Raw genomic sequence first — 23,402 nt, forward strand, 5'->3', positions numbered from 1 at the left:
ATATGACCCTGACCTAATGAACCATTGAGTTAGTATGCTGTTTTCCCCCCAAATACTTACATGTTTGCTCATTTTTCCTGATGTAAACCTTTTATTATCATGGAATTCTGCATTTTGCTAGTTTCTGCTGCCGTTAATCCTTTCACAACTTTGAAAATGTGACATTTTTTAAGCAGGAATATATCAGTTTCCGCTGGGGCAATACATGTCGTAGAAAAAAGCTATTGTTTAGCCCCATCACACCAGATTTTGCTTCAGTTTTACGTTTCTGTTATAAAATCAGAAAATCTGAAGCAAAATGTGAGTTTTTAATGTGAGATATGAACAATGGATGCTCCTGATTAGGAAAATTTATTGTGAGTTCATCCCGAAATTCTGTCTGCTACTTGTTAGTTTTTATTTTGTCTCATTTCCTGTACTAATACTTTCACTTTAATTAGGAAGTGGACTCAGCCGTATCATGATATTTGGAACAAGAGACTCCATCTACTGGCCCAAAGTAAAGAGTGGTTTGCTGATGGCATGTTTTCCACTACACCATCCCTGTTCAAGCAACTTTATACAATCCATGTAGTCCACAGCCGCCTTGTTGTTCCTGTAGTTTACGCCTTGCTGACAGACAAGAGCCGTTCAACATACCAGAGATTGCTACAAGGGCTGAAGAACATGCAACCTGGACTGCAGCCACACAACCTGTTGTTGGATTTTGAAGTAGCTGCAATCCAGGCATTTGAGAGTGAATTCCCCAACCTCGAGAAGACCGGTTGCTTCTTCCACCTATCACAGTCAGTTTGGCGTAAAGTTCAAAATGAAGGACTCGAGATGCAATATCAAGGTGACCATGAATTTGCTCGTTGGATATGCATGATACCTGCCCTTGCCTTTCTACCACCACAGAATGTTGTGCCTTCATTTGAAGAGTTAGTGGAAAATCCTGACTTTCCACAAGAAGCCATACCCATTGACAACTATTTTCAAGATACCTATATTGGGCGAATGACTCGCAGACGTCAGGCTCCTGTGTTTCCAGTTCAACTTTGGAATATGTATGAACGAACATTAAGTGATCAACAGAGAACAAATAATGATGTTGAAGGATGGCACCGTAGCCTTCAAGAAACATGTGGTACTCTTTTCCCAAATATACCGGTTCATTAACTGTCTGAAACATCAGCAAGAGCTCCACAGTTTAGAAGTTATTCAGATAATAGCAGGAAATCCCATCGCTGCAAGAGAAAAAATATGCTGCAATTTCAGAAGGGTTAAGCGTGTTGTGCAAGATTTCAACAATAGAAGCATGATAGATTATCTGAGGCATCGCCTACAGCTTTGAATTTTAGTTGAAGGTCACATATTTAGCTGTAAAACAATTCAAACATTAACACCTGCAATTTTTCTTTTCTTTCCTCTTTTTCTCCAACCCTTCCTCCTCTATACCCTTTATGCTTCTTGTTTACCAGTTTTAATTTTTACAGTGAAAGCATAACCCTAAAAAAAAGAAAAACATGTTTTGCTATGTTATAGTACCTGTGCCACTGATCTTTTCCAATGGAGACCCCCATCCAGCAACTTTACTTCTGTGTGAAAAGTCCCATCCAAGTTGCAGCAGCAGGCTCCATGTGATGCAGGATTTCAGTGGCTACTAAGAAGGTAGTTTCACCTTAGTAGCAGAACTTGTGGATGGACTCTAGGGGACATGGATACACAGGACGTGCAACTATCTGACCTCTTTCAGACAAGCGGTTTTGTCAGCGTTTATCGCAGTAGTTTAAAACCACGGCGGTGATCGCCGATAAGACTACTAGATAGCACTCGATTTGCCCAATGCAAGTCAATGGGCTCAAGTCACAGGAAAACTGCAGCAGAAAGTGGTTTTCCATTTTAAAACATGTTCTAACTTCCTGGCGATTACCGCCGTGGTTTTAAACTGCCACGGTAATCACCAGGAAAACAGTAAGTCTGAAAGAGGCATCAACATGCTCCCTTTGATGTATACAGGGCTGCTGGTTCACAGCCCTCTGCAAAGCTCCCCAACTCCCCATGTGCTCAGTCCTTTACTGGCTTTACACAGGGGGGAAGCCCTCCTCTTGTTGAGGATGAAGCACATGAGGGGAGGGGGAAGTGGAACTTTCCAGAGGGCTGAGAATGAGCAGCCCTGAATGTATCACAGGAAGCCTGAATCTGTCCACAATTTCTGCTACCAAGGGGGCCCAACTTCCTTAGTAACCACTGAAATCCTGCAGCACATAGAGCCTGCTGCTGTAACTAGGTTGGGACTTCACACAAAACTAAATAAAGTTTAGAAAAAAATATATTTAAAAAACTAAAGCTGCTGGAAGGGGGTCTCCATTGGAAAAGATCAGTGCCACAGGTACTATAACATATCAAAAGTTTTGTTTTTTTAGAGTTACACTTTAAATATATTGTTCTGAAATGTTGGTTGGTTTGACCAATTGTTAATATTTTTCTGCCTGTTTGTAAAGTTACTTATCTAGAAAAGTCAAAGTTTTGGAATTGAAAAAATCATAACTTGATCACATTTATACATCTTAGACCCAAAATAAGATTAGTGAGAAGTGAACCTGCTGAAGTTCAGTTTGGGCAGTTCATCTCCATTGAACTCAATGGGTATGGTGACTCGGTGGAGTGGAGAATCTGTCCACCACATCCTCATCACTGACCAGATAGTAAAAAGAAAAAAAAAAAAAAAAAATGTATAAATATATATATATCCCTAAGCTGAGGTAGCGGCAGACATGGAGGGTCCTCTTCAGTCCTCTTCCATGCACTTCCACATTGTGTGAATAGGTCATCGTACCCATGGGACTACCTTTCAGAATTCCTAGCTAGGGATTCCCTTGGTCAAGAAGACTCTCCACACAGGTCTGGACCTCAGCAAAGGGGAGAGAAGAGATTTTTATTTTCTGATGAGCAAACTCCGAACATTGCCTGTTTGGGGTCAGTGTGGTTGAACCCGAGTAGGCAATGTTCGATACGAACCCTGAACTTTCCAGATTGGGTTTGCTCATCACTAGATACAGCATGATATATAATGGATGACAAAAAGAAGCCATTAAGTGTAACAACTAGTACACAACAGTAAAATGATGGTCACTTGTCTTAGATCAGGGGTGTCAAACTCATTCACCAAGGGCCACACCAATTTAAAGGTTGTCCCCAAAGGGCCGTTTGTTACTAAAAGACCGGATGCAGACAACCGAGTCCCATCCAGAACATGCATTTCTCTGCACAGAGCAGTGCATGCCCCTGTATAAGGCATGTCACGGTCGATCAGCTCTTTACTAGGCGCTGTCACATCTTCCCTGGATTTCACTGAAATCATGGTGAGCAATGGCTGCAGCTTCCAGTCACTTGTCCTTGTCGTTGGTGCTGAAAGCTGCTGATTAACAGCTGGTTTAACCCCTTCATGACCCAGCCTATTTTGACCTTAATGACCTGGCCATTTTTTGCAATTCTGACCAGTGTCCCTTTATGAGGTAATAACTCTGGAACGCTTCAACGCATCCTAGCGATTCTGAGATTGTTTTTTCGTGACATATTGGGCTTCATGTTAGTGGTAAATTTAGATCGATAATTTTTGCGTTTATTTGTGAAAAAATCAGAAATTTGGCGAAAATTTTGAAAATTTCGCAATTTTCAAATTTTGAATTTTTATTCTGTTAAACTAGAGAGTTATGTGACACAAAATAGTTACTAAATAACATTTCCCACATGTCTACTTTACATCAGCACAATTTTGGAAGCAAAATATTTTTTTATTAGGAAGTTATAAGGGTTAAAAGTTGACCAGCGATTTCTCATTTTTACAACAAAATTTACAAAACCATTTTTTTAGGGACCACCTCACATTTGAAGTCACTTTGAGGGGTCTATATGGCAGAAAATACCCAAAAGTGACACCATTCTAAAAACTGCACCCCTCAAGCTACTCAAAACTACATTCAAGAAGATTATTAACCCTTTAGGTGTTTCACAGGAACTAAAGCAACATGGAAGGAAAAAAAGGACATTTTAATTTTTCCAACAAAAATTTTCTTTCAGCATCAATTTTTTCATTTTCACATGGGCAACAGGATAAAATGTATCCTAAAATTTGTACACCGATACCTCATATGTGGTCAAAAACCACTGTTTGGGCGCACGGCAGGGCTCAGAAGGGAAGGAGTGCCATTTGACTTTTTGAATGGAAAATATGCTGGAATATTTAGCGCTTGCCATGTCGCGTTTGGAGAGTCGCTGTGTGCCTAAACACTGAAGCTCCCCCACAAGTGACCCCATTTTGGAAACTAGACCCCCCAAGGAACTTATCTAGATGCAAAGTGATCACTTTGAACCCCCAGGTGCTTCTCAAATTGATCCGTAAAAAAAAAAAAAAAGTACTTTTTTTCACAAAAATTATCTTTTAGCCTCAGTTTTTTCATTTTCACATGGGCAACAGGATAAAATGGATCCTAAAATTTGTTGGGCAATTTATCCTGAGTACACCGATACCTCATATGTGTTCATAAACCACTGTTTGGGTGCACGGCAGGGCCCGGAAGGGAAGGAGCGCCATTTGACTTTTTGAATGGAAAATTAGCTCCAATCGTTATCGGGCACCATGTCGCGTTTGGAGATCCCCTGTGTGCCTAAACATTGGAGCTCCCCCACAATTGACACCATTTTGGAAACTAGACCCCTTAAGGAACTTATCTAGGTGTGTAGTGATCACTTTGAACCCCCAAGTGCTTCACAAAAGTTTATAACATAGAGCAGTGAAAATAAAAAATCATTTTTTTTTCTCAAAAATGATTTTTTAGCACGCTATTTTTTATTTTCACAAGGGTAATAGGAGAAATTGGACCCCAAAAGTTGTTGTCCAGTTTGTCCTGAGTATGCTGGTACCCCATATGTGGGGGGGGTACTGTTTGGGTGCACGGCAGGGCGCAGAAGGGAATGAGCGCCATTTGACTTTTTGAAATGAAAATTAGCTCCAATCGTTAGCGGACACCATGTCGTGTTTGGAGAGCCCCTGTGTGCCTTAACTTTGGAGCTCCCCCACAAATGACCCCATTTTGGAAACTAGACCCCCTAAGGAACTTATCTAGATGCATAGTGAGCACTTTGAACCCCCAGGTGATTCACAGAAGTTTATAATGCAGAGCCGTGAAAATAAAAAATCATTTTTTTCCCTCAAAAAAAATGAATTTTAGCACGTAATTTTTTTTTCACAAGGGTAACAGGAGAAATTGGACCCCAAAAGTTGTTGTCCAGTTTGTCCTGAGTACGCTGATACCCCATATATGGGGGATGACCACTGTATGGGAACACGTCAGGGCTCGGAAGGGAAGTAGTGACGTTTTGGTATGCAGACTTTGATGGAATGGTCTGCGGGCATCATGTTACATTTGCAGAGCCCTTGATGTACCTAAACTGTGGAAACCCCCCACAAGTGACCCCATTTTGGAAACTAGATCCCCAAGGAACTTATCTAGATGTGTGGTGAGCACCTTGAACCCCAAAGTGCTTCACAGAAGATTGTAACGCAGAGCCATGAAAATAAAAAAATCTTTTTTTCCTCAAAAAATGAATTTTTAGCTCGCAATTTTTTATTTTCACAATGGTAACAGGAGAAATTGGACCCCAAAAGTTGTTGTCCAGTTTGTCCTGAGTATGCTGATACCCCATAAGTGGGGAGGGACCATTGTTTGGGCACACGTCGGGGCTCGGAAGAGAAGTAGTGACGTTTTGAAATACCGACTTGATCGAATGGTCTGCGGGCATCATGTTACGTTTGCAGAGCCTCTGATGTGCCTAAACAGTGGAAACCCCCACAAGTGACCCCATTTTGGAAACTAGACCACCAAGGAACTTATCTAGATGTGTGGTGAGCAGCACTTTGAACCCCAAGTGCTTCACAGAAGTATATAACGCAGAACCGTGAAAATAAAAAATCTTTTTTTTCGTCAAAAAATGATTTTTTAGCCCGCAATTTTTTATTTTCACAAGGGTAACAGGAGAAATTGGACCCCAAAAGTTGTTGTCCAGTTTGTCCTGAGTACGCTGGTACCCCATATGTGGGGAGGAACCATTGTTTGGGCACACGTCAAGGCTCGGAATGGAAGTAGTGACGTTTTGAAATGCAGACTTTGATGGAATAGTCTGCGGTCGTCATTACGTTTGCAGAGCCCCTGATGTGCCTAAACAGTGGAAACCCCCCACAAGTGACCCAATTTTGGAAACTAGACCTTCCAAGGAACGTATGTAAGATGTGTCGTGAGCACTTTGAACCCCCCAAGTGCTTCACAGAAGTTTATAACGCAGAGACGTGAAAATGAAAAAATCATTTTTTTCCACAAAAATAATTTTTTAGCCCCAATTTTTTATTTTCCCAAGGGTAACACGAGAAATTAGTCCCCAAAAGTTGTTGTGCAATTTTTCCTGAGTACGCTGATACCTCATATGTTGGGGTAAACCACTGTTTGGGCACACGTCAGGGCTTGGAAGGGAGGGAGCACCGTTTGACTTTTTGAACACAAAATTGGCTGGAATCAATGGTTGCACCATGTCGAGTTTGGCGACCCCCTGATGTGCCTAAACAGTGGAAACACCTCAATTCTAACTCCAACCCTAACCCCAACACACCCCTAACCACAGCCCTAACCCTAACACATCCCTAACCACAAGCCTAACCCTAATTCCAACCCTAACCCTCTTTCCAACCCTAACCCTCTTTCCAACCCTAACCCTAATGGAAAAATAAAAATATTTTCTTTATTTTATTAGTTCTGCCTACCTATGGGGGTGATAATCAGGGGGTTTATTTACTTTTTCTTTCATTTTGATCACTGTGAGAGTGATCAAAATGAAAGAATGGAATCTGCAGCCGGCAGATTCGGGCGGGCGCACTGCGCATGTGCCCGCCATTTTCTAAGATGGCGGCGCCCATGAACCGGACCCGCCAGACACCGGGAGCGACAGGGGGACTTAGAAGGTGCCGGGGAAGGTGAGAGGGGGGGGATCGGAGGCTGGCGGGGAGCAGTGGGAATGGGAGGGGGGCAGATGACAGCGGCGGCAGATCGCCGCTGTCATTCAGTTGCGGGGGGGGCGATCGTCGGTGTGGGGGGGTGGAATCGGTGTCTCCAGCCATGTCCGATGCTACAGCAGCATCGGCCATGGCTGGATTGCAATATTTCATCAATTTTCATTGATGAAATATTACTATCACTCTGATTGGCTGTTTCACTTTTAACAGCCAATCAGAGCGATCGTAGCCACGTGGGGGCGAAGCCACGCCCCCTGTGGCGAAGAACAAAGCCCCCTGTATCTGCGGGTTGGGTGACCTTTCAGTGACCTAGGTCACCCGACCCGCAGGGGGGGCTTTAAAGTCATGACGCCACATAGGCGTCATGGGTCGTTCTGACACGACTTTTCATGACGCCTACATGGCGTCAAAGGTCGTGAAGGGGTTAATGCAGAATACAACTGGACCCTATTCTTGGCCTAATCTGAGGACTGGGCATCATTAGAAAAAAGGTATCCTGAAGTGAAAATACCACTTTTACCTGCTGCTCCATTCTTTGGTATACTGGCAGTGTTCTGTGAGGGCTAACCCCCCAAACCCCCCTTCTGAAAACCTGATAAAGAGGTTCTGTAGAAGCTGGTTAACCACCACCTTAGTTCAGCAAAGCCAATATCTCCGTTCTGCAGAGAAGGTGGGTGGGATTAACCCTGTAGTCAGTCAACAGTCCCCCTGCTTCCATACATAGCCTGTATTAAAGGGGTATTCTCATGCCAAACAGCAAAATACGGCAGCATGCTTTTAGCAATCATGTTGCGGTAAGCATGATGCTGATCTTGCCCTCCTGGTATTTACCTAGCGGTCTTCTGCTCATCTTTGCCTGATCTTCTCCTGACTGTATGGGCTGGCGATCGCCATGCTGGATCCAGCGGCCACCACGAGTCCTCTCCTTCCCAGCATCCTCTTCTGCCTGATCTCATCGTGGCACTGTGCATGCGCAGCAGTGTTTTGGTGACAGGAGAGGAATCCTGCCCCCTGGATTGACTGATGAAGGCCAGCCAGTAGAGCTGCTGAAAAGGCAGCCACAAGACTTCCCAGCAATTGGGGTCCTGTATATTTTATCCCCAGGTATGTTCAGCCTAGATGTTTAGTTCCCTGCATGTTGACCCCAAAAGCTGAGGGTGAAACATCTGGGGTCAAAATGCTAGAGACAAAACATCAGATGGGTCAAACTGCTGGGGGGCAAAACATCTGGGCACGAAACATCCAGGGGCGAAAAATCCAGGGGCAAAACATTCGGGGGCGAACTGCTGTGAGTGAACTGCTGGGGGCAAAACATCCTGGGGGACAAATGCTGGGGACGAAATGTACCCGGGGGCGAACCATCCAAATCCCAGGGTCAGGGTGATTCCTTCCTTTCCCATGGAGGATGAAATTATCTCCAAATTAGAGGAATCCTGTAATAACTTTTTTCCCTACTACAACTCCTGATTGACCATAACACCTCCACCATTAGTGGTCTGGTTACATTGATTGATTCCACATTGAGTGAATTAAGAGCAGGTTGCCCGGCTGAGAGACTACAGAAATTTGAATTAGACCTAGATAAGTCTATGGATACTCTTGTGAAAAAAAATTCAAGAGACTCAAATATCTAAATTTAATAGCGATATCAAAGACTATCAGTCTAAAAAAATCTATTATTTTTGGAGGAAGAAAATTGCCAGTCGCTCTAACATGCGCAAGGAATCTTCACCTTCCATGTCATCATTGAACGGCCGCTCTGATTTGTCCTCTGCCAATACTGGGACTAGTGACGTGTCAAGACTACGTGACCATTCCTTTCATCCATATAAGAGGGACAGTGTCTCTTCAATCATGAAGCGTGATAATGTGATTAATTTGAGTAATTGTCTTTCTGATGTTGATCTGCGGCTTCTTGGGAGGGGTCTCTTTCTGTCCTGCATCCAATTTTGATCCCATCAAGGATTTACAATTGTTCACGCGGTCGTTGCTGTTTAGGAGACATTTTTTTAACAATGATCTTCAATCCCCATTTCCTACAGAAGAGGAACAAGAGGCTTTGAATATATTGGAGGCAAGATTCCTCAGTCCATCCGCCCTCGATCCACTAAATTTCCATTGCTTTCCACTTGTACTAACATAGATATGCTTGTCCGGGTGGTCACAAAGGAGTTTTATCAAATCCCTAGGTTTATTAGCAATGATAATCTTTCTTTGGGAGGAGAGGTGTAGATTGAGGTTATTACAGGAACTACCAGATGTGATCAAACCAGCGGACAAGGGTGGGAATGTCATCCTGTGGCCAGTTGATATGTATGAGAGGGAGGCGTTTCGTCAGTTGAATAATAATGTGTGTTATAGGAAACTGATATACAACCCTCTCTCTGCGTACTCTTCTCAATTGGATGTCATCTTGAAAAGATCTACAGGATGGCATCACCAAAAAACTGTTTTCCACGCTGGTGGTTCCTGAACCAGCGATCCCCACACTATACCTCCTCCCAAAAGTACATAAAAACATTAAACAGGTGGATCGATCATTTACAGCCTCTTGTAACTAGCCTCCCCTCCTTTCTCTGTGACATGGGCAATTTGCTGCGCAGGTTTGACGGGCTGTGTCTCGGGGGGTGACACTTTAGTTTCAGCAGATGTTGAGTCCCTCTGCACCAACATTAGGCACACTTATGGCCTTAAAGCAGTGAGATTTTTTCCTCAGTACCTCTGGTCTTTCCATTGGCTGGAGGGACCTTCTGCTGGAATTATTGGAGTTCACCCTCACACACAACTTGGTGTTTAAGGGGTCCTTCTACCTGCAGCTCCTGGGGACCACGATGGGGGCCACTTAAGCACCCGCCTATGCGGGTCTATTCCTGGGGCTGTGGGAGAGGGACCTCTTTCTGTCAGACGAGGATGAGTCAATGTGCCGCGTCCTGTTTCGGACGTGGTACATAGATGACATTCTTCATCTGGCAGGGCATGCCCGTCGACCTTGAGCAGCTTATCACCCATCTCAACAGCAACGACCGTAATATTCACCTGACTTTTGTGTATAGTGCTGATACTATGGATTTTTTGGATGTAACAGTCAGGAAGGACTCCTCCAGGTTGCTGCAGACGGACATTTTTAGGAAGACAACTGCAACTAACTCATTGCTTCATGCAACATCTGGTCATCCAGAGCATGTAATTAAAGCTGTCCCTGTCGGCCAATTTTTGCAACTTCGTCACATCTGCTCTACTGATGATGATTTCTATCGTAGGGCCGAAGAACTTCGGCAACAGTTTGTCGCGTGGTTATAGTCGCAGATCACTTAAAAGGCATTTAATAGGGCTAAATACGCTTTGAGACAGGATCTTTTATATAGATCTGAAGCATCATTAACATCTACTAATTACCAGGTAGTCAGATTTGTGACTACTTATAATGCAAGATCTGGTTTAGTCCATGAGGCCCTACAGAGGGCATGGCAGATTCTACGTATTGACCCAATCATTGGTAAATTTATTACAGAAAAACCATCTCTATCCTTCCGCTGTGCGAGAAATTTGAGAGATCATTTAGTCTCAAGCCATCATGTTGGTAGTCAACCATCTACTTTCTTGAATAGTTTTACTCCTAGGGTGGGATGTACTCCATGTGGCCATTGTGTTGCCTGTCCTAACATTATCCATAGTAGCTCCTTTTGTGCTTCTGATGGGAGTAAATCCTTTTCCATCAGACAACGGATTACATGTACTACTCGATATGTGATTTACTATGTGACATGTCCTTACGATTTAATTTATGCTGGCCTAACCACGTGCCAACTTAAGGTACGTGTTAGAGAACATGTATTGGGGATACAGGCGGCACAGGGCCACATGGATTCGTCCACCCTTAGGACTATTCCAAGACATTTTAAGGATCATCATGAATGTGACTCCTCTCTACTTAAAGTGAGAGGTATTGAGGCGTTGAATATTGACATTAGGGGTGGCGGTCTATCAAAGAGATTGGGGCAATTAGAGTCAAGGTGAATAGGGAGACTCAAGACAGTCCACCCACATGGCCTTAATGAGTGTTTCTCTTTCACTCCATTTCTGTAATCTTCTGTGAGCTGCTGTCATAATAGTGACATTGATAGTTCTGTATTGTTTTTAACCTTTGGTTTTATTTTAGTGATTTACCCATTTGATGCCATGGTTTTACTGTGACGCCATCTTCTACTTCGTGGGACACATATTAGTTTCATCTATTTCAAAGAATGAATATCAAGGCCTTCATCACGTCCCTGGATCGGTTTTGAGAATGGGAGTACGGATTCAGGATGATATCACCATTGGTGATGGACTACTTTTTTATTAATCTGTTACTTATCATGTGTCATGTATGGGTTGTGGGGCAATTTTGGGGTATTTCAGCCCATTATGATTTTTCTTCAATGTGCTTGTAATGCAGTGATTATTAAATTTGCATAATATTTATGTACATATGTCTGTTATAACTCCTCTTTATATATGTAATGGTACCATTGCGTATACACGTAATGTAATCTATATTTTTATATGTGCATATTGAATTCTCGCATACAGGCCATTGTAATGTGTTTTTTTTCTCTGCTCTGGAGTATTCTAATTATTCTACATTTGCTGTTTGTCCCTATTGACATGTTTTCAACAATTGTCCTTTTCACTGCATATGTGCTGTATATTTAAAATATTTTGTTAATTAATTTTTCTGCTTATTGTGCTCTGGGCACTGGTACTCTGCTTATGGATACCCATTTCTGTCATTTTTTATATGTTTGACTGACAGATTGGATATATTTACGCTTTTCATCTTCCCATATGGTTGCCCTATCCCAAGATGGCCACGGTATCTGCTATCACATTCTGTGCATGCGCGGACCAGCGCAACTTCCTGTTCTGCCTTCCCCTGGTCTCTGTCTGGCGTCTGACACCACGGGGCCCCATGCAGCTGTCGGTGGCTATGATCCGGGGGAGAGGTGGGGGCCGTCTGTGTTCTCTCATGCTATTGGCCTTGCTATTTCCTAGCCACCTACTTATGGCAGCGCGTGACAGCCCAGTGTTAACCTGTTCTGGTATGTACTTGGGTTACCATGACCTATGAGGTTCTATGGACTTTGGTATATTTACTCCAATATAGTCTGTGTGTGAGCCAGCTGGGATTTTTCCTTTACTTTTTCTGCTGGCTACTCACCGATTCAATATATTTAACCCCTGGTCCTCGGGATTTTTACACACCGTCTATTTATTACTCTGCACATCCTGATTGTTGTATACCATCTTGTATAGGTGCACTGTGCTCCTAACACGCTGCCATTTTTCTTTTGGTGTCACTGTTGCATGTATTTATTGCCAATTTTACCTCTGGTTTGAATAAAGATTTATATTTTTATATATACATTTGTGCACTGGTCTTCCTCTGCTTTATTGAGATAGGAGATGGCGGCTTCTGATGTAGATGTCAGGAGGGAGGAGCTACAGGCAGAGCTCCTCCCCCTCCCTCATCTACATAGAATCTTACCCATAGAAGCCGCCATCTCCAAATCTTAAAAAAAAGGCCTAGGACACTCGAGCACGATCAGCGATATCGCAGCGGGGGGCCGGTCGCCGCTATGTGTTACACGTAGCGAGAATGCTGGTGAGGTCGCTGTTGCGTCATAAAACCTGTGACATTTCCGTGATCTTGCTAACGATCTCGCTATGTGTGAAGTACCCTTAAGTCTTTTGTGCAGGATATTTGGAGTATTGACTCCATATGTCCAGACTAAGCAACCTAGAATAACCTCTTCAAGTAGCTCATCACGATTTGGAATGGGGGAGGGGGTCTACCAATGGTGAGAAGAGGACGTTTGAATGAAACAAGGAGGCTTCTTCCCAGAGTACATAAACAATGCTAAGTAGGATGACCATTATGTGTAAATGTAGACCTTCACCAATCTCTGGAGAAGTCCATTTTCAGGAATGAAGCGGACTCCTGTAGTGCAGTTATGTCTTTCAGTCCTGGTAGATTGTCCATGACTGCCATTTCTACACTATATAAACCATTCATTGTTCATGCTGTGTATCTCAACCATTGCTTGACCAAATGTTTCTCCCCACAGGAGCAATGATAGCTAAGAATAAGGAATGTGCCCCGACTGCCAGCGAGGTGGTGGTGTGGGAAGTTCCCAGGGCTAAGAGGAAGCGCAGAGGAAATCTGCCGAAAGCGTCTGTGGCTATCCTACACGAATGGTTGCATCAGCACAGTCACAACCCTTATCCCACTGTAAAATAATGCTTATCCTGTAAAATACTCAGGACTAGTTACCAGATAAAAATATAGTGGTTTATTTGAATTCTTCCATCAAAGAAAGGTTATTACAGAAAAACAGGTGAATAAAAATAAGTGAAAGAGAGATTGTCCATTAGATCATGCTCTGAGATCCCACATGGCAAAAGCAACATGTATTCTTCTTCTCTCCGGGATCCCACATGGCAAATGGCTGCTGTGTCTCAGTTCAGCTTCTCACATAGCCGTCAAGTAATATACCAGCTGTTATGTCATGTCATGGCCCAACACAGGCGACATCTTCGTGTCTGTCTCTCATGATGGTGAGGGAAGAAGACAGCGACCCCTACAGTTAGCCATGAATTATATAAGTCTCTTGAAGCACGTGATCTCGGTATATATGGAGTTTGACATCTACCTCAAGGCTAAACTTAAATATGTAGTGAGCTGACATTTCTACCATGAGCCAAGCTTAAAAATAGCCTATGTCATATAAGCTAAAGCAATCTACAGAACTAGGTGTAATAAGAAATATTTAACGAATTATTAATATTTAACAATTCCCCCTTTTGAGGGAGACAGACATTAATTGGACCCTCAAATATAACAAGATCTTTTTTCTTCTTCTTTGACAAAATAATTTAATATCAGTAATAATAATAATAATAATAATAATATCAGATTACCGTTATAAGTACTCAATGACATAATTGATGTGAATTCATGTTATGGTAAGCCGTGAACAATATTCATATAAAATATGTATAATTATACTTCCCTAAGTCTAAATTGAAGCATCTCAGGTCCAGTCATCATCATCTGATGTCATCTGGTCTTCATTTTGATGTCTTCTGTCTTCTTCTTAGTTCTTTTAAAACCACAGTTTTTCTATAGCATATAGATGTTGTAGAAATCGTGTTGTGTATCAAATCAAAGTCCATAAGTTCAAATGTTGATAAGAAACAAAGTCTATAGATGAAATGCAGCTTTAATATCTGTGCAGTGTCATCTTTAAAAACCTGGGCTTACATTGGCTCGCCTTGGATATTCTGGAATCCTTGATCGGCACTGGTCTTTGAACAGGTGTGCCGTCTTTGGTCAGCAAAGCAAGGGTTAAAATGACTCTTCCTTGCTAAACATAGCACCATAACCAGTCCTTGTCCTAATGCACAGGACATATGTCAGGGTTGTAGCTTCCTGATAATTACCTTATTGTTCACCAGCCTTCATGGAAGCTTTACAGGTGATTGAAAACCTCCGGAACTTGATAAGAATGTGATAACACAGTTCATCTCAGCATCATAGGATCATCGTCCTCTGGTTGTCAGGTTAGACACTTTAATCGTGACTGTCAGTGGTGACTACTGCATTTGTAATTAACACAGTCTATTACTCAGTAATCATAGCTTTGTTACCTTCTGGGACTTCTGGATCGCGGCATTCTTCTTCTTGCAACTGATAATAAAGACTTTTCATATTAAAATTGATTCTTAATGTAATTTCAGTATCTTGCTTGAAGTCTTCATTCCCTAGTCTATACCAAATCTGGTAATTTTCCTATCCTATAATATCACAGTGTACCATAGCAATCAGTAATATCCATATAATTATTATCAGAATTTGTACCATATATGGATTTCAATATTTGAAATAATAAACCAATAATAAGTGATAATACATTATTATCCATTTTTTTCATGTGATAGAACATTTTTATGTCATAGGTGTAATTACCTTTTACAACCCATAGGTGTCACTGTGTTTTATGTAACCAGTGTTTTCATCTTTATTAATAAGGAATATATTTATTATACTAATATGTAGGAATGTATAGCCATGAACCAAAATAAGAATATATGAGTGAGCGAATGAATGAATAAAAGAATTGTTGCATATAACTCAGAAGTGAAACATTTTCCTTAGTAAAAGAACCATATAATTGCTATATTTAATGAAGCAATATTCTCAGTAGATATTACTTTAATAAATATTGGTGAAAGAATTAAAAATAATGAAAAATAAGAATAAAAATAAAAATAAGAATAAGGCCTTTATGTTGATGCAGAGTAGTTATGTCTTCAGTAACATATACCCTTAATATTTCCATGATCTGGATTATTTCATAATTGTCATAAACTTGTGTTACCAAAATATTCAAATTATGCAACTTTGCATGTAATTCCTCTTAGTGTAAAGAAATGACTCTTTATAATACTTGTTATTATACCCAATACTTATACCATTGTACCTTATTAATATTTTTTCCTATTAAAATGTGTGAAGAAGAGGTATTAATCAAATGTGATGATGTAGTCAGGATCAAAAACATATTTTCCCCCTTAATACCAAAAAATATTGTTCTATGAAATAATTCATTTATCAAAACCAAAATTAAAATAATTAATTAATGTATAAATTATGTGAATTTATACTTGCTTATACCATTTGTTTGTCTGAAGATTTGTAACCATCAAAATTAATTTGAATATCATAAAATTATCCTTTGGAAAAATTAATTTGCATAAACCATTTTGATGTGCGATTGCACTTATCCACAATTAACTAAATCAAGAAATAATTACTATAGAAATACAGAAATATATGTTGTATAGATAATATTTCATTATATATCCTAATATTCTAATAATTTATCTGATCTGCATATTTCTCCTAAAGATAAAAGCTTTTGGGGTTTTTTTTTTTCCTCTTTTAGAATCCTGAGGCCTCACAAACGTATCACATCACTCGCTCAGCAGCTGCTCATACACTCAGTCACTGTCACTCAGACTATGTCACATATTTAAGTTTAAACCAAATACCTCACATACGAAGGTGTGATAAATACACGTATTTTAACCCAAATTATCCTAATTATCAATGCACTGTAAACTATTTCAATTTAGTCTCTTAATATTTCTTTGAATATTCCCCAAATACACATGACATAAATATATGTATAGCTATACTTGACATTTAGGCCTGGAAAAAAAAAATTCCATTGGTTTGCAAAAGTTGAGACCACCTTTAAAAATTCTTTCCCTAAGGAACAGGGACATAGTATACTGGTCTGGTATACTTATTATTGCAACTTCCTGTGTAAATAAAGGCATAAATCCTTGGAAGAGAATTTTTCCCGATTAAGTCCTGCTTTGAAATGAAAATTCTAAGGAAACATAAAAGATAAGGTTAATATCATATTCATATTCTAAATATTATTACTGATGTAGATTTTAATTTTCATTAAAATACAGTTCTACTATTTCTACTTCTACAAACACTCTATATATACTGTATGACCATGTATATATCCACAAACCATAAAACTACAGGATTATACTCTATATAATAATTACATATAACTCACTAATTGTATAACACTGTTACACAAAATATATATATATATATATATATATATATATATATATATATATATATATATATATATATATATATATATATATATATATATAATTACTTTTTCTAGCCAATTCCTACACCCATACTTATTTCTCTGCAAAAAATATCCTGAAAGGTTCTTGCCATTTTAAAGCTGATAGATTCTTGGAGCAGAGTATTCAGTTTACAGGCCATGATGTCACTCACCACCTGTTTCTGTCTGTTAAATTCGGCCATCTTGGTTACAGAAAGAAGATCAAAACTCATCATTTTTCTTAATTCAATTTGTGTCTTTTCGGTGTTCTTTTGCATCATTCCATATGGCTTATAACAAACATGTGATCTCCTTTGTTCTTCATAAATTTGGTTTTGGGGAAAACTTATTTTAGAAGGTTTTGCTAATACAGGCTTCTGATAAGATTTTACTCTGCCTGTCTTTACAAAATTAGCACAATTTACTTTCCTCTCACAATTCTCGTGTTTTCTGGCAAAATCAAGGGATTGCGCACATTCAAACAATGAATCTTTTTGTGACGCAATAACACGAGATGCAGGATTTAAAAACCAAAATTTGCTTACAAAACTCCTTATGAGGGACGATGTTTTGACATTCTCACTCAGCATTCTATACAAACGTTCATATATGGACATGAACGTAAAAATACATTCCTTCCGACCAATCCTTAATTTTTGAAGAATATCAATATCTGGATGATTTTCATTTGATGAACAAAAAATGAGAATTTTTAATCTGTCTTTATCAGTTAAATTCTCATGTGTTTCACCAGATAACTTTAAAGATAACCTCCTGGAAAAGGTTACAGGGATCCACATTTTGAACAACTGATTCTTCTCCTCGTTAGATAAATCAAATTTGTCAACACAACTTTCAAAAACCTCAGAGTTTCTACAAACATGCATTTTGTCATATGTAGGTATTATTTTGCATATCTGTAGCAAAGTTTTCCTTACTTTCCTTCGGATTTGGGCCTGTGAGTCGTCTATTTTTAGTGGTACGTCTTTCCCTTGTACGTCCTCTACGTCAGTTCTGAAGTCTCCTCCTACTTCTCCATCTTGTTCCACGTCTGCAAGGTCACCTTCAATGGCCGCTACTTGTAACTGTTTCTCCACATTACAGTGAATCTCGGGAATATCACTATCCTCTACACAATCATTTTTGGATTTCTCTGACACAGATCTATGAAATATATCTACCATCTGTAGAATATTTTTTAATCTCTCTCTTTCTCTATTGAAGAATTTACAGTCTAACCTCTGATTCTCGAGTTCACACTCGGCATATAAACTTAACCATAAAACTTCTGAATTAGAATTGTCTACAGACTTAAATTTCAATTTACTCTGCTTAGCAAGACAATTAATGACATCCATTTTATCTTACCTTGAAATGTCTCAGCTTGTTCCTTTGATGGACAACGCTGGGTTCCTGTCTTCACACGTCTGGCTTACGTCTGGTACTTTTGGCACTTGTAGTACTTCTCAATCTATCTGGTACTTCTTAGTCCTCACGTCTAGGTTCCGTCTGATTCTTGTGAATAGTGGAATTCCTGACAACTTGCACATATGATTTGACGTTAGCAAAGTCCAATCCCCCTTGTGGGCAAGTTGAGGGAAATCCGCAAAAAAAAAATACAAAAATTCAGATCTGGCTGGCTCTCCAATGTAAAATAATGCTTATCCTGTAAAATACTCAGGACTAGTTACCAGATAAAAATATAGTGATTTATTTGAATTCTTCCATCAAAGAAAGGTTATTACAGAAAAACAGGTGAATAAAAATAAGTGAAAGAGAGATTGTCCATTAGATCATGCTCTGAGATCCCACATGGCAAAAGCAACATGTATTCTTCTTCTCTCCGGGATCCCACATGGCAAATGGCTGCTGTGTCTCAGTTCGGCTTCTCACATAGCCGTCAAGTAATATACCAGCTGTTATGTCATGTCATGGCCCAACACAGGCGACATCTTCGTGTCTGTCTCTCATGGTGGTGAGGGAAGAAGACAGCGACCCCTACAGTTAGCCATGAATTATATACGTCTCTTGAAGCACGTGATCTCGGTATATATGGAGTTTGACATTTACCTCAAGGCTAAACTTAAATATGTAGTGAGCTGACATTTCTACCATGAGCCAAGCTTAAAAATAGCCTATGTCATATAAGCTAAAGCATTCTACAGAACTAGGTGTAATAAGAAATATTTAACGAATTATTAATATTTAACACCCACAGAGGAGGAGAAAACCATTTTATGTAGCCAGACCAACCCCTCATTGCTCCAGGTGTGACCCATAACAATTTGTATATGAATAGCCACTAAGATAGTGGTTTCTCCTTTGAAGCCAGTTTTTAGGGTGATTGGATAATGACTAGAGTTGAGCGATACCGTCCGATACTTCAAAGTATCGGAATGGATCGGCCGATCTTTAAAAAAAGTATCGGTATCGCCGATTCCGATACCGGAAGTCCCATTCAAGTCTATGGGACTTCCGGTATCGGAATAAGAAAAATCCTGTTTTTCCCTTGTACAGCCTCTCTGGGGTCTGTGCCCGCCTGCCCGGGGGGGCTGTGCCGGCCTGCCCGGGGGGGCTGTGCAGGCATTGTCCGATGGGACTACAAGTCCCATCGGGCGATGCCTGCTACCATGACAGTGATTGACACATTAGCCAATGATGGGACAGTAGTAGTCCCATCATCCGGCTAATGTGTTGAATGTAAAAAAAAATAAAAAAATTGCTACATACATACTACATGCAACATGCATACTACATACATACTACATGCAACATGCATACTACATACATACTACATGCAACATGCATACTACATACATACTACATGCAACATGCATACTACATATATACTACATGCAACATGCATACTACATATATACTACATGCAACATGCATACTACATATATACTACATGCAACATGCATACTACATGCAACATGCATACTACATATATACTACATGCAACATGCATACTACATATATACTACATGCAACATGCATACTACATGCAACATGCATACTACATATATACTACATGCAACATGCATACTACATATATACTACATGCAACATGCATGCTACATATATACTACATGCAACATGCATGCTACATATATACTACATGCAAGCTACATATATACTACATGCAACATGCATACTACATATATACTACATGCATGCTACATATATACTACATATATGCTACATATATGCTACATGCTTGCTACATACATGCTACATACATGCTACATGCTACATACATGCTACATACATGCTACATACATGCTACATACATGCTACATACATGCTACATACATGCTACATACATGCTACATACATGCTACATACATGCTACATACATGCTACATACATACTACATACATACTACATGCTACATACATACTACATGCTACATACATACTACATGCTACATACATACTACATGCATGCTACATGCATGCTACATACATACCACATATATACTTCATACATACTACATACAATACATATAGACATACAGTACATATAACAGAGTAACATACTTACCAAACTTGTCACATTGTTCCCCGAAGCCATTGTCTTTTACGGAATAAATATTAACATAACAAACCACAAAAATACTCACCCACGATCCGAAGCAGTCCACGAGTGTGTCCCACGACGATCTTGGGTAGAGAACTGCAGCATCAGCTGTTGCTGCCGTTCTCTACGGGCTGCAGGAATCCAATGATGGAAGGTAGGTATCCTTCCGCACTGTATTCCTCCGCCACTTAAAAAAAAAAATTCCCTAGTCTCACTTTATGCCATTGCTGCGTGGGAAATTCCCACACAGCAATGGCATAAAGTGAGACTAGGGACTTTTTTTTTTTTTTTTAAGTGGCGGAGGAATACAGTGCGGAAGGATACCTACCTTCCGTCATTGGATTCCTGCAGCCCGTAGAGAACGGCAGCAACAGCTGATGCTGCAGTTCTCTACCCAAGATCGTCGTGGGACACACTCATGGACTGCTTCGGATCGTGGGTGAGTATTTTTGTGGTTTGTTATGTTAATATTTATTCCGTAAAAGACAATGGCTTCGGGGAACAATTTGACAAGTATTGGTAAGTATGTTACTCTATGTTATATGTACTGTATGAATGTATGGTATGTAGTATGCATGTAGTATATATGTGGCATGCATGGAGCATGCATGTAGCATGCATGTAGCATTTTTTTTTTTTTTTTTTTTTTTTAACATTTAACACATTAGCCGGATGATGGGACTACTACTGTCCCATCATTGGCTAATGTGTCAATCACTGTCATGGTAGCAGGCATCGCCAGATGGGACTTGTAGTCCCATCGGACGATGCTTGCACAGACCCCCGGACATCAGCACAGCCCCCCGGCAGGCCGGCACAGCCCCCCGGCAGGCCGGTACAGACCCCCACAGGGTGCACAGACCACCGGCAGGCCTGCACAGACCACCGGCAGGCCGGTACAGACCCCGGGCAGTCCACACAGCCCCCCGGCAGGCCGGCAGAGACCCCCGGAAGGCCCGAAATGACGGCGCATCATGATGCGCACACACCGCGCATCATGATGACGTCAGGCTGTCAATCAACTTTGAACTTCCGATTCCGACTTTCGATATTGAAAAAATATCGGAAGTCGGTATCGGAATTCCGATACTTGCGGTATCGGAATGCTCAACACTAATAATGACACAGTGGTGGTGGTGTTGGGGGTATCAAAAATTGGTTTTCTGGAACCTGCCAATGCTTTTGTACTTCTTGCAAAAAAAATAAATTTCAAGAAAAAGTATTTTCCCCCTCTTAACTTTGCTATCTGGATTGCAGCGTGGCCTTATTCCCTTACATGGGGCTGCTCTGCAATACCAAGCAAAAGTCTTAGCAGTGCTTCCTATATTATACACCCCCTGTTGAGCTGATCTATTTCTCTTTTTACTTGTAGATTTCTTAATGGTTTATAAATGCTCGGAGACGGATCTTGCCAGACACGCTACGCAAGGATGGTGTTGACCCTAACCTGTACACGCTCTTTCGAAAGGAAAACGAGAACTCAAGGTCCCCTACAATTCAGCCTAGACCAATTGTCTTCTCACCGATGGAGCACCATACCATACCTCGTATGCTGGTTGTCCCCACTATGGCTGGTAACAGTGCCTCTAATCTACCCTGCTGGACATCCGTTTTATGCGGTCACTGCAGCGAGTCATGATGTCTCTGTGAACGATGTGGCCCAAGGCATAAAAGCTGAGTGTTCATCTCCAGAACTGCTCACAACTTCAACACGGCCCACCAAGAAAAGACGTTACAATTCAGCAGTCAATTATTCAACCGATGATAACGTAGCACTCTCCTTCAGACTTTGAGGAAATTGAAAACAAAAGCCCATTGGATATCCTAGCAATGGTAGCCTCCAGGGAGTATAAGATTTTATTGAGAGCTGAAACAGCCAAGCTTGATGCTGAGAGACGTTCTTGCGGCCAGCATCAGAAATCGCCTTCCAAGGATGATCATAATGGAAGCACCAAGTGTAATTCCTTTGCCTCTACGCCTCGATTTTTTTTTTCCTTTGTCATTTTTTAAAAGAATATTGATTACCTCAATGACAGTCCAAGCTAGGATAGAAGTGACTCTTTTCTATCTGCAACGAATGCACAAACCCTCATCCTTTTTGTGGGGGCTCTTTGCAAAGAGATGAAATGGCAGGTCATAATCTTACCTTAATTGTTTTCTGTTTTTTTATGGACTTCAAGTACTTAAGGTTTACATTACATATTGACATATAATTGAGCATTAGCACCTTGGAACACTGCAGGTGGGGTGGACATGTTATCGGAACGTTTAGGCCCTGTGCACACGTTGCAGATTCTCCTGTGTTGTACATTACCATTCTATCCTATGTAAAATAAAAAATGCTGTGCACATGCTGCAGAAAAATCCAGAGCAGATACGCTGCGGGTCCATTTCTGCAGCATGTCAATTCTTTGTGCAGATTCCGCAGCGTTTTACACCTGCTCCATTATAGGAAACCGCAGGTGTAAAAACGCAGGGGAAATCCGCACAATCTCTAGAAAATCCGCATGATATCTGCACTAAATCCGCAGATAAAACGCAGGTCATTATACCTTTGGATTTAGGAAAATTCACGTGGAAAAAATCTGCAATGGAATCCGCAACGTGTGCACGTTCCCTTACAGCATGGTGTTCTGCAAATATGCTGCTACCCCCCTCTGCACTTTATGGATCATGGCTCATCCGGCAATGTAACAACTCTGGCTGACGCAGGGAGAGGGTCACTTGCACGAGCCTTCTCATGACATGCTCAGCATCCTTATCATACATTGCCGTTTAGCTATTAAGTGTTTGATGGGTAGGAGGGGGGACTCATCCTCATTAATGGACTTCCTTCTAAACATTGTTTACTTAAAATTATTTTTTTTTCCCCAAGGTATTCGATACTGTGAATAGATTGTATTTTTCTTTATTTTTGTATTCCAGTGTGATTGGCATTTGACGCCAAATCTACTATCCCATGTGGAATAGAAAAAAAACAGTATTAAAAATCTTTTCCATTTGCTTCAGAGATGCCAGTCTTCAGTTCTAATAGGATTAAAAAAAGATTTATTTTTTTTTTTATGTATTTT

At 40.7% G+C, this 23,402-nt stretch overlaps 1 protein-coding gene across 1 annotated transcript; it reads left to right on the forward strand.

Moving 5' to 3' along the window:
* The first annotated feature begins 822 nt into the window (after nucleotides 1–822).
* Nucleotides 823–22,820, forward strand: LOC141048041 (uncharacterized). The gene is made up of 3 exons (XM_073543368.1): nucleotides 823–1,009; nucleotides 13,153–13,316; nucleotides 21,719–22,820. The coding sequence occupies exons 1-3, from the start codon at nucleotides 823–825 to the stop codon at nucleotides 21,968–21,970; spliced, it is 603 nt and encodes a 200-aa protein (XP_073399469.1). The 3' UTR covers nucleotides 21,971–22,820.
* Nucleotides 22,821–23,402: the final 582 nt, after the last annotated feature.

The sequence above is a fragment of the Dendrobates tinctorius genome, unplaced genomic scaffold, assembly GCF_039654945.1.
Source record: "Dendrobates tinctorius isolate UK_male_01 unplaced genomic scaffold, ASM3965494v1 ptg000131l, whole genome shotgun sequence".
Classification (NCBI taxonomy): domain Eukaryota; kingdom Metazoa; phylum Chordata; class Amphibia; order Anura; family Dendrobatidae; genus Dendrobates; species Dendrobates tinctorius.